Source organism: Vidua macroura, chromosome 5 (assembly GCF_024509145.1).
Source record: "Vidua macroura isolate BioBank_ID:100142 chromosome 5, ASM2450914v1, whole genome shotgun sequence".
In the NCBI taxonomy this organism is placed as follows: domain Eukaryota; kingdom Metazoa; phylum Chordata; class Aves; order Passeriformes; family Viduidae; genus Vidua; species Vidua macroura.
Genome location: NC_071575.1, coordinates 26,368,059 through 26,379,559, shown reverse-complemented (window position 1 = coordinate 26,379,559; position 11,501 = coordinate 26,368,059). Strand labels below are relative to the sequence as shown.

General features: G+C 36.7%; 1 protein-coding gene across 6 annotated transcripts in view; it reads right to left on the bottom strand.

The window, feature by feature from the left end:
- Positions 1 to 9,108: 9,108 nt before the first annotated feature.
- BICD1 (BICD cargo adaptor 1) overlaps positions 9,109 to 11,501 on the bottom strand; it is a 158,057-nt gene continuing 155,664 nt past the window's right edge. For 5 of the 6 annotated variants that reach the window (XM_053978427.1, XM_053978426.1, XM_053978429.1 and 2 more), the window contains one exon: positions 9,301 to 9,388. In XM_053978427.1, the coding sequence (XP_053834402.1) occupies positions 9,301 to 9,388 (88 nt within the window). Of the gene's footprint in view, positions 9,389 to 11,501 lie in introns of all 6 variants that reach the window. The other variant, XM_053978425.1, reaches the window with a different exon arrangement.

The following is an 11,501-nucleotide window of genomic DNA, read 5'->3' as shown; positions in this document are numbered from 1 at the left end:
AGGTTTTCCTCCCTTGTTTTCCTCCATTCTGTTCTGCATTCCACAGAATCCCCTGGATGTTTCTGGGATAAAATGTTATTATTATATGACTGTGAAAAGGATGTAAATGCTGCTCATATTCCACTTCAACTTGCTGTTTTATCCTGAATCTAAAAAAATAACATTCTATTCATACTTATAATTTTTGAAACTTATTTTTACCCCCAGAGATTTAACGTTGTCTAATTTTGGAACTTAGTACTTCAACCAATCTTTACAGTGTATATCTATGCAAGCCTTTATGTACTGCAAATGGCTGTACCTTTCCATACTGAAATGTGCCATGTGTTTATATTCCAGCAGAGATAAACTAAGCATAATTGCACACATGAGGGGTCTGAAACTTCAGAAACTCCAGAATCTCCATTTGGGCTTTGTTACAGATTTATATTCATGGTTTTGAACACCCTTTTAATGGGTTGTAGTCACTTAAAAGGAAATTCATGTTCTTTAACAGAATAAGAGCATCTATATTTTACTGAGCTATCATTGTTGGGGAAAGAAAAGTTTTCCCATGTTCAGGCATTATTTTTGTCTTGGGTCTGGTGAGTCAAATTGTCATTTTGGTTTACAAGCCTGGCAGACAGTCAGAAGGAGGGCATAGGTCTACAGAAATTAAAACCAGCAAGAGGATGTTAAACTCCAGCTATTTATAGTAAGTCTCTATCAATACTAAGCACTGCAGAAACAGGAAAAAAGGTCTGAACCAACTCCAGCACTTGAGCAATGCAGGTTCTGGGGCAGTGTATGTACCACATGGAGTAAGTAACTCACCTTCCTGCCCACATCTAGGACCATTTTGGTATTTAGTGTGTGCAGGGTGAGGTATGTAGAGAGGTGAAGCATTATATGTAATAACTTCATTGAGAGTTGATGTTTTCCCACCACACAATTTGCCTATCTGTAGGTGAGAGATAACAGCACCCAATTTGCAGAGATGTTTTGGGAGAGAATTAATATGCATAGAGTGCTCTGAAGATAAAAAGACTTACCCTGCATTTGTCTAAGATAACGAAAACCTTTGAAAGCCATGGTGGCTTCACAGAGGCATCTTCTTTTTCAGTAGTGTAGGAATTTGAGATTGTTGGTATTAAAATGGTTACCAAATATTGGGCTCACATCCACCACATTCAGAATTTGCTCTTCAAGGAAGCTCTGCAGTCAATGTCGCTTCCCATAACATGATTCCAATCTGAGTAAATAGCTTCAGTTTTAATACTTCAAGCAATATGACAGCATTGAACAGCAAAAATCAATTTTCTTGAGAGACATAATCAATGCTTAAAAATATTAAAGCCCTCCACAGGTAGGAAATCCTATGAATTAATGTAAATGGATACAATGGTCTAATTATTTATTTCCAAAGTTCCTTGATAACTCAGTTAAGGGATATGAAAGTCCTTCTTTCCCCACCCCCCATATAGTGCTTTCTCACAAATAATATCTTCTCATTCATAAATTGTTATTACAATATATTAAACTTTTTTTTTCCTCTAAAACCTGCCAAGAAATCATATTCCTGAAGTTGGATACTTCCACTGTGATACAAGAGAATATATAAATAATAATGAAGGAAATATGTGTTTTCTAATATACCACTCTAGTCAAGAAGGAAAGAAAATCTGTCTTGCAAAGGTCAATATTTTTTACTGGTTTATTAAGCTTCTGCTGAGTTGACAACTATAGCACTGAGCCTTATTTTTGTGCAAAGTTAAGACTTTCTTCTTCCATCCAGGCAATCACTCAACCCTTCTACTGAAAAGAAAGCAGTTGTGCCTCTGCCTTTACCATGAACAAATAGATGAGAACTGGCTTTATTCCAAATAATTTTTCCCAGGATGCACATAATTATGATTATCTATTTTAGTTCCATTTTCCCCCTCTATCTTGTTCTATATATAAAATCTTCCTTGTTTGTCATTCCTAGGTTGCTAGAAGATGTGGCTAGAAGATGTCAGGCCCTCTCCATAATTAGTATCTCTGTTCTTATTATTGGTCAAATAAAACCTAGGTTTCAACATTGTTCAAAATTATGCTGTAATTTTTTTCCTGCATACCTCACTTGCCAGTGCCCTGTCAGTGTTTTATAGTGTTAGGAGAGTCAAACCACAGCTCCTGCTGCCTTTAGATACAACTGGAAGTGTTCTGCATTTCTTTATGCCTAACTGCTGGATTTATTAAGAGAAGTATCCTAAACCAAGACTTGCTGTGACAGTCACTGTAAACTTTAACTTCAGGATCTTTCCCATTAAAATCTGAGGTGTATATAGCAGAAAACCAACAGTTCAATGGTCAGAAGTTACCTCCTGCTCCAGAATATGGAGTAATGTTTATTCCCAAGGCAGAAATTACATAGACATTTTCTTTGGAAACAAAAGTTATATTTTTGAGGGTTTTTTCAGTTTGTTGGGTTTTTTTTCCCCCAGTTTATTTCAGTGACCTTACTCAATACCACTGCCTCTCAGAGCCCTGCACAGGACCAGCTGAAGGGATGACATAGAAGACAGGGAGGGAGCAATATGGTTTAGAAGTTTCTCAAACCATCTTTGAAATCAGAACATTCCCACAAGGGGTAGTCCTCTGTGAAACTGCTTTCAAAACACACTGAAGAAGAGAAGTCTGCTTTCCCCTTCTTTTTTCAACTCACAAAAACTCTTAATTCAAAATTGAAAAAGAGGAGTACCCAGTGTAAAAAATTCTAGCAGTCACACGTCTGCTAAATGATCCTGGAACACTGCATTTCCAAGGCATTTCTGCAATGAACAAAGATAAGTTGGGAGAACCCCTGCTAGGTGAGAAAAGGAAAAAAAGAGACAAGTGGGAAGAACCTAGACAAATAACAGCCCTCAGACTCCATCTGTGTCACCATGCACAATTTTGTTACTATCCAAAGCACCTCTCCAGCCAGACCAACCTCCCCAAAAACTAATCCAGCTGTCCAACAGTTCCTGTTGAGTCAAACACCACAGCAAGCTTGGAGATGCAATCCTTCCTCCACAATCTTCCTGACCCACTTCTAAAAGCTGGACATTTTCTACCCCTCAGGGACCCTGTGAACAGCAAGGTTCACTGGAGGAGCTGCAGCAGCCACCTTCCTGCCAGGGCCGAGCTCCTGCATCAGTGTGGGGTGATTTTCACCTCTTTGCTTTCAGAGTATGGCTCTTCTGCAAGGGAAAAGGATGTTTCTTACTGTAAAGAAGCAGGTATGGTACAGTGTTCCCAAGCCAAATTTTTGTTGACTTTAGCTTTTTTGCTTCCACATCCCCTGAGGATGGAGATCTGCATCTTACAGAGCGTTCTTGTGCTGAAAGTTTATGCAGATGTTGCAGCATTTCAGGGATCACTCAAATCCGCTGGAAACACTATGTGGGGAAACCGTATTTTATATCTGCCTCAAACTCAGAAAACAGAGGAAGCATATTGGCTTTAATTCTGATTCCCTTTTCCTTTAATGCTGATTTCCCTTCTTAATTTCCTCTTTGATATCTTTTAAACTTACAGTCATTGATCTCTAAGAATGAAATTATTGTGAAATTCTAAGTCTAAGCACTGCAAACTGTTGTAAATACAAGTAGACCAGACAGAATGGTGTTAAATGAACAAAAATGGCCAGTTTATTCACTGGAACAGTTATGCATTACACTGTAATTTTAATTGGAACATAAAGATGTAAGAATCAGTATATCAGCTTCTTTTAATTATTTTCTTCAGCACTAGAGTGTTTTTCCCAACCATTTGACTGCATGATCATATTACACATGTACAAGCACAGACTTTATGAATCCCTCACAAGGTATTAATCTAGGATTGTCTACAAGGACAAGGAAAAGTTAACATGAGAATTACTTCAATTTTTAAAATAAATGATGCATTTTTGGAAACAAGAATTATTTAACTTTTTTTGCTTTTAGCATAAAGTAGCAACAAGAAGAGTTTCCAATATTCAGTCTTTAGCAAATGAACATATATACTTTTATATTCTTCACCACCTAGAAACACTTCATCATTTAACCCCAAGAAGGCAGGACAACATAATGTCAATTCAACATAGGAGTAGCTGAGTTATTACAGCAGTAAACATACAGTATACAAAGTTGTGTCTGTCACAAACTCCACCAATGCTAAAACTCTTTTGAAAGGAACACAGCAATCTGTATGGTTCATTAAATACAGAACATCATGCAAATGGAAACATTCAATAGATTACAAAACTCACAAAACATCAGTTTTCTTTTTTTTAATTGTTTACAAAGGATCAAGTTAATTAACCTTTTAACAGTCAAACCACAGGGCTGAAAATCAATAGGGCAATAAGTAATAAAATTGACTTAATTTAACCACTGGCATAGCACACATAGCCATATCTGTGAACAGGAGAAAGAATAGTAAAATAAGCTAGATTACTCTTATTTCTTGTTCATAGCTGACAAAATACCAACTAGCTACCAAGCCAGTCTACTTGAAATTTTTATCAAAGGCTTCTCTTTATTGATTTTTCCAAAATATTTTTGAAATCAAGCAACCATGTATTCAATAAAAAGTCAGATTACTAACACTGAGAAAAAACCATACACTCTTATCCACTCTTTTACAGTAAATTATGATAATCAAAACAAATAGCTTTGTAGAAAAACATTTTTGAAATACAAGGCTCTATCACCCAGAGTCTGCCCACACATTAACTCCAGGAATGAAATACTGGATTTTTCCTTTACCTTTTGTCACATTGTCACTTGGTTGCCATTACATTTCACAAAGGGGATTTTCAAGAACTCCATGGGAAACAGATTAAAAACCAATAAGGATTTAAGCTGTGCACCTCCAAATGAAAGATACAGACTCTCTGTGATAGTTCTCTTACACTCCTAGCAAAAGGAATATGCATATCACACAAGAAATAAGAATTTCCTAGCTTAGTTATGGATATGAAGAAACTACATGATGTTAACAATATCATGCACACATTTTCCATTGCATATTTTGATGTATTTGTGCCTGAAGGTGAAAGGCAATTGCTTTTTTATTTCTTTTCCACAAGATGCTTAATTACACTAAAAAAAAACCCTTAATGGTTAAAAAATGTCTGAATAGCATGTATCCCTTTCAGACTCACAGCGCACACACAGCAAAGGAAAACTGAAGAAGTCATGACTGGAATTTTTAAAGAGGTAACTATAGCAATTATCATACTTCAAAGGTAAAACATCAGTCCCTGCCATTCTCAAACGAAGATTTCCGAGGAACAAAAGAAAGAAATTTACTGTAACCTCAGTGGATATGCATCTTCTGCCAAAGAAAGGAACAGACCTCAGAAAGGCTGATGTGATCTATACCTTGTGATGATGATGATCAGTCCAGCCATAAGTGGAGCTGGCAGCACAGCTACTGACTTTGGCATTGCAGGATGAACGATAAGGTTGGTACCAAAATTAGGGCCCGGACTCTGAGTGTCGTTCCCAGTGAGATAGGGATGGGTCAGATTTTACTAACAGCTTACTTAAGTAATTCCAACATAATTATGGTGAGCAGCCATCATAGGTGAGGTCATATTTCATAAGTGAGGTTATATTTCGTAACATAATCTCCCTTATGTACACACATTAATATGGTAAATGGCTTCAACAACTTCATCATTGTTTTTAAAATAAAAAACAAACTGAAATCCACTTGGCATTAAAACTTGCAGCGTTAATTATAGTTTCATTCTACAAACTCTGCTGTATAGCTATGAGTACATTAATTTACTGTGAAAAATGTGGCTAGAGAAAGCACAGAGATGCAAACCTGTCAGTCAGATCAATCAGAAAGAATATCACCACTGCCTCCATTTAGAAGGCAGAAAATTCTATACAATTAGCATGAAAAACAGTTATGTCCTCTTTCTTTAAAACCTCCATATATGTTCTGACTAATAGAAAATATATTTTTCCACACTATTACATTTTTCAATTTGTTTTTCATCTTTTTCTCCCTTTATATTTGGGGGTATTTTTCCTATTTCTTTTTTTTTTTTTCTTCTTTTCCTCACACATTTTCTATAAACTGGATTTCCACAAGTAGATTATTTCACTGAACAAGGAATAATTTTTCACTACATCAGAAAATAAAACCCAAACCAAAATGCTCCTGTTTTGACCTAAATGACCCTATTTTGAGTAGGCTATTTCAAATCCAAAGAAATTTCAAGGCCATCATAGAGAACAAAAGCTGTGTTTCAGACACAAAAGTCAGAGCAGGATTTGAATTGCTTCCGTACTGGGTAGAAAACATAGTTGTGTTTCTAAGTATACTCAACCATTACAAATATAGGTATCATTTTTTTCTTAATTCTTAAAAATCAGAATAGATATCAACACAATATAAACTAATTTGAATGGGCAAAATGTAATATTTTGCAACCCTTAAAAAACCCCAGGCTTTTGTTTCTGGTTTTGTCTGCATGGAAATATTTCCTACAAAATCTCTCACAAAGTTTTATATAATCAATCAATATATAACAAAGAAGAGGTTTTCATCTTAAGTTCAAGATATGTATTTTATTTTATTTTATACTGGTTAACTGACAAAGTTGTCCCAGGGACCTACAGAGTTTTGTAACTTACAATGCAGTAACTACAACCATTTGTACATTGAAGTTGATTTGTTTCTAGTTCTCTCACATTTCCAACAATTACATTTTATTACATATAAAAAATGTAAATTGAAAACTTAGGAATTAAAAATTTAAAACTTAAGAGAATAAAAACATTTGTTTCTATAAAACAGGGCTACAACTTTTATACCACTGGATGTTCTTTCATAACTCTCAATCCACATGGACATGCATATGTTTCTAAACTGTCTTGATACCTTTTTTCCCCCAATAAATTTGTATCTATATAGAAAGGAAATGTATTTCACTGAACTACTGCTTAACTAAAGTTTAGGAAAATGCTTTTGATTTGGATATGAAAATAGGAAAAACTATTCCAAGTGCAGTCAGTGGTAACTGCCTTCAAAGTGCTATGCAAGCTCCTTCTCTTATTAACAATATACAGTAGCTGTCTTTGTTGGACACAGATATTCTTACACCAGTCAGACAAGGTCAAGAATCTGGAGATGCTTTTTGAAAGCTGAATTTGCCTCAGACAAAATACTGTGGGGATTTTTTAAATAATCAAAGTAGTAGGTAAACTCAGTATCAGACATCATGATGGAGCTGAACAAGATTTCACATGACCTTTCTATGACAAGACAACAGGCAGTTTAATTATGATACTGAATTGTGATACAAAGGCATATGAGAAGAATCACATGAACCCCATGGAAACTAAAGTCAAAACACTGCTGAGTGTTATCTGTTTGATCTGATCAGGACTGGGTATCAGTTTGTTCCTATTTCTCTATCTCTGAGTGTTTCGTTACTATAGCTCAGCTGCTTTGCCAAGGTTACACGACAGACATTGTTGATAACACAAAATATTTCTATTTACAGCACCTTTGTTCTTGGTACTATGGTAATAATGATTTGTTAGGCACACTGAGTGGTCACCGATTCTTTCCTCTGCTGATGTTTTCTGTATTGTAACATTTGGTAAGCACTGTTATTAAAAAAACTGACTTCATTCTCTCAGATTCAGGCAAAATTTGAAAGAATTGTTCCAACCACACCTGCAACAATTTTTTTTTCCCCAGCTGCCCTGTACCTTAGGCTGTACTGTGTTTCCCACTTGTTGGTCAAACATGTGCTGCAGAGAAGAAATAAAGACATGCAGAAATATCCAAGCCTCTTTTCTGTACATAAATTAAGGCCACCTAACAAAACAAGGAGCCTGCTAGTTACCAACAAGTAGGCAGCACTGCAGACTTGTTTCTTCAGCTGATGACCGGACGGGAAACCCACACATGCTGAACCACAACCCTTTGTTAGCCACTTCCCTTGCTGCCAGGTACTGTGCAAAATAAATTCCTCTATCCTTGATTTTGTTCTGAAACACACTGCTTTTAAGAAAAAAACAGGCTTACTCAGCTTTTACAGGAAAGAATCTTTAACTAGGAACACTGTGCACTGTTGCGATAGAGTCTGCGTAGTGTTGATCACCTGAGTATTTGTCATAAACTGACATGAGCTAAGGTTCTGTGTCTGTTGATTTTTGGCAAGGAAAAAATGCACTACAGTAAAGTCCTGCTGACTTTGATCCACACCATCAACCCTACCTGCATGAGTTCTTTCTCCACAGAATACTTCACACAAAATGCACACCACTTCCCCACTCAAACTAGCCTTTCCTGGTAAGGCCTCGAGCTAGGATCCTGAAGATGGGAGTGGGAGGAAAGAATGTTTTCAATTAGCACACAGCATTTTACTTATTTTAGATTTTCTTTCTCAGATAGCAAATAGAAAGTAATCCCAAAAAACAGCACCAATTCATGATGCAAGAAGTATAATTACAATGCAAGCAAACAACTGAAAACAAATCAGTACATTATCCTTTCATCTCCTTCTTAGGCTTAATAATTATCTTTCAGTGAAGAGCTAGAACAAAACCAGAAGCTAGTGTAATAGGGATTAAAAAAACAAGTGCATAAACAATATCAGTGCAGCAGCAAAATATACAGTCATTGTTAACATTCCAATTCAATCCATTTCCAACATTTTTGTGCAATAAAAATTGGCCATATGCTGGCCAAAGCAACAAGCCTTTTTTTTTAATATTAACACAGTCATTCTTCACTGAAACTATTTCTGCTTGGATTTTAAAAATAAAATTAGTTAAATACAACTCTCACAAAAAAAAAAAAAGACTATTTTATAAACACAAAATTCTGGTGCAAATAAAGTAAGAAATAAATATCACACCGTTGAAGACAAAAAGAAATTTGAACTGGTTCCTATGGCTGAACTTAGAGGATGTGAGGGTAGGATTTTTGTAACATACTTTTTTAACATTGGCTTAAGTCTCTCTTTACCATTTCAGACGTAAAGCCAAGCAGCTGGGAGGAACATTTTTGTCGAGATGTTAAATTTCACTACACTTCAATTGTGATAGCACAGTTTGAGTACAATCAGAGGAACCATAAAAAGTCTTCTTGATAGGTTGGGCTCTGTGCTTTGTGTTCTTCTTCTCAACCTTCCCTCAGTTGCCAGAGCAGGGGATATGAATCCAGACTTGCCAATGCAGTAACAAGGCAGGATTGTCTACCCGCTTGCTGGGAACAACCCCAACCTTTGTTGCATGAGCTCCACTCTGTTTGCATTTTCTCTTACGTTGCATATGAAGATTAGGGGTAAGGAGGAGGCTTAGAGAGACAGTTGAGAGGGGCACACTGAGAGCTGGAATGTGGCTGCTCTTCTGGGAGAGCATTAGGACTGAAAATTAAAAAGAAAAGAGAAAAAGTGCTTAAAATACAAGGCAAACATTTTACAAGCATGTAGATAGTACAGGGCTGGGAATGAACTTTAAAAGGGGGTGAAGCCTCATCTCTAAATCCATATCCTCAGACACACAGTATACATACAGAAAGCTCTCAGTGCACAGCAAGTCAATGACATGTGGATGCATTTGTGAGGTGGCTCAGACACCCCACTTCACAGTTCCTGTACACAATTGCTGTTTCCATGCTGGGATGACAAAGATTGTGTGGAGAAAAAATGTATCTGTGAAATGGGAGAGCAAATTTGAAGGACAAGATGCAGGTGCCCTCTTTACATGATCATTAAAGATTTTCTAGATGCAGCTGATTCAGAGTTTGAAATGAAGGACAGTGCCAGGCTAGAAATCAGGTTTCATAGCTCTGTAAAAATGTGATATCTTACAGAATTTGACCTATTTACTAGTTAATTTATACAAATACAGTGTAGCCTTCCTCATCAGGCCCCTTAACAATTAAATATTTTGTAATTTACACTGCTGAAGTGTGGGGACTTATTATATTTTGTTTTCTTTGGGCTTTTGTGCTGTTTTGAATCCTTTTAATTCTGTCATATATTTCTGTCATTTGACTGTTTTTCATGAACAATTTGTCTGATAACAGCATTCATCTGTTAATTCACCTGTCTAGAGTGCATTTATAGCATTCACTGGCACATAGTGCAGAGAGGTCTGAACCAGCTTACAGGGGCTGGAGTAGCAGCAAAGAAAAGGGACAGCTAACACAAACACACCCCACTTCTTGGTGCAGAGCTGTAGTAAAACAAGATACCAAAACAAAATGCAAGAAAATTTCATTTATAAAGAGAAGGAAAAGAAAAAAAAAAAGAGAGAAAAATACCAAAACCCCCAGTTCTTTAATGTGTCTGGGAAGAGCTTTTTTCCCTAATGCTTCAAACGTTCTACAGTGTTGAAGTTATTCCAAGCTCAACAGTGTGATGTATGATAAAGCACCATCATTTATGTCTCTGTCTTCAAGAGAATTTGCGTTTTCTGTTTTCCTTCTTCAGAAACCGTGCTTTTACATATTATCTCTGCAGCACAGACTATTGGAGTTATGGCTGAAGGAATGCAATTAGCCTATTGCTGGAAATGAATCAATTTGAAATGCCAGAGGTGTTTGGAAAAATGCTACTGGAAATGCCAATGGTACTGAAAATGTCTTTAGTTTCCACACACAGCATTTACTTAAGGAAACAGAGAGATGATATTGTGTTTGACTGAAGAAAGAAAGAAGTGTCTACCACCACCATTAAGTAACTTGATGGCAACGTTCACATTTTCAAATCAGAGAAATCTAGGAGGCTTTGACCAAAAATACACAGATATTACAATTCTACAGGAGCTACAGTCCTTGCACCTCTGGGCTTATTTGAAGATCATAGAATTGCACATCTTAAGTTAGATTCTGATTCTCATTAAAGCTCCTGAAGATGAGTTTCCTGATTGCAAACTGGGTGGTGAGAGGGGGTCATAAAAGCTCAGGATTCCAAAAGCTTTGCTTATGCCCAGCTGTCTAATAGTTCAGTCCCAAAATGTGTAGTGTTTTGGACTATGACCCCTCAGAAGAAGTAATTCTTTCCATGGCTATTATCCATCCTTTCCTTCTGTCATATTCTACCACATGCAGATGCAGATACAGCATCCACAGAGAGATGATGTTAATGAGATCTTTACCTGCTCCACACCAATGACTGTGTCAGGAGTGACTGCAAAAGCTCTGTATTTACTCTCAAACTTATCCACTCATCAAGAGCCAGCTCCTGCCTTCCTAAGTTTTCAAGACAGGCTTAGGAGAAGCACTAGCCTTAATTCCTTCAGAGACAGAAAACTGAATTAGAATCTTAACATCCCATTTGGGGAAGACAAACAAGGAGGTGATTACAGAACCCTACAAGACTGGCTTATTCTTTTCCCTTGCTGCCTTGTTTCTTTTTAAAGAGGACTCCTATAATTGCCAGAGAGGAACAGAAACTCAGCACACACATTCCTTGCTCATTAGCAGAGATGTGTTTGTCTTTTGGGACTTCCTTCCTAACTTTAAAAATAAGC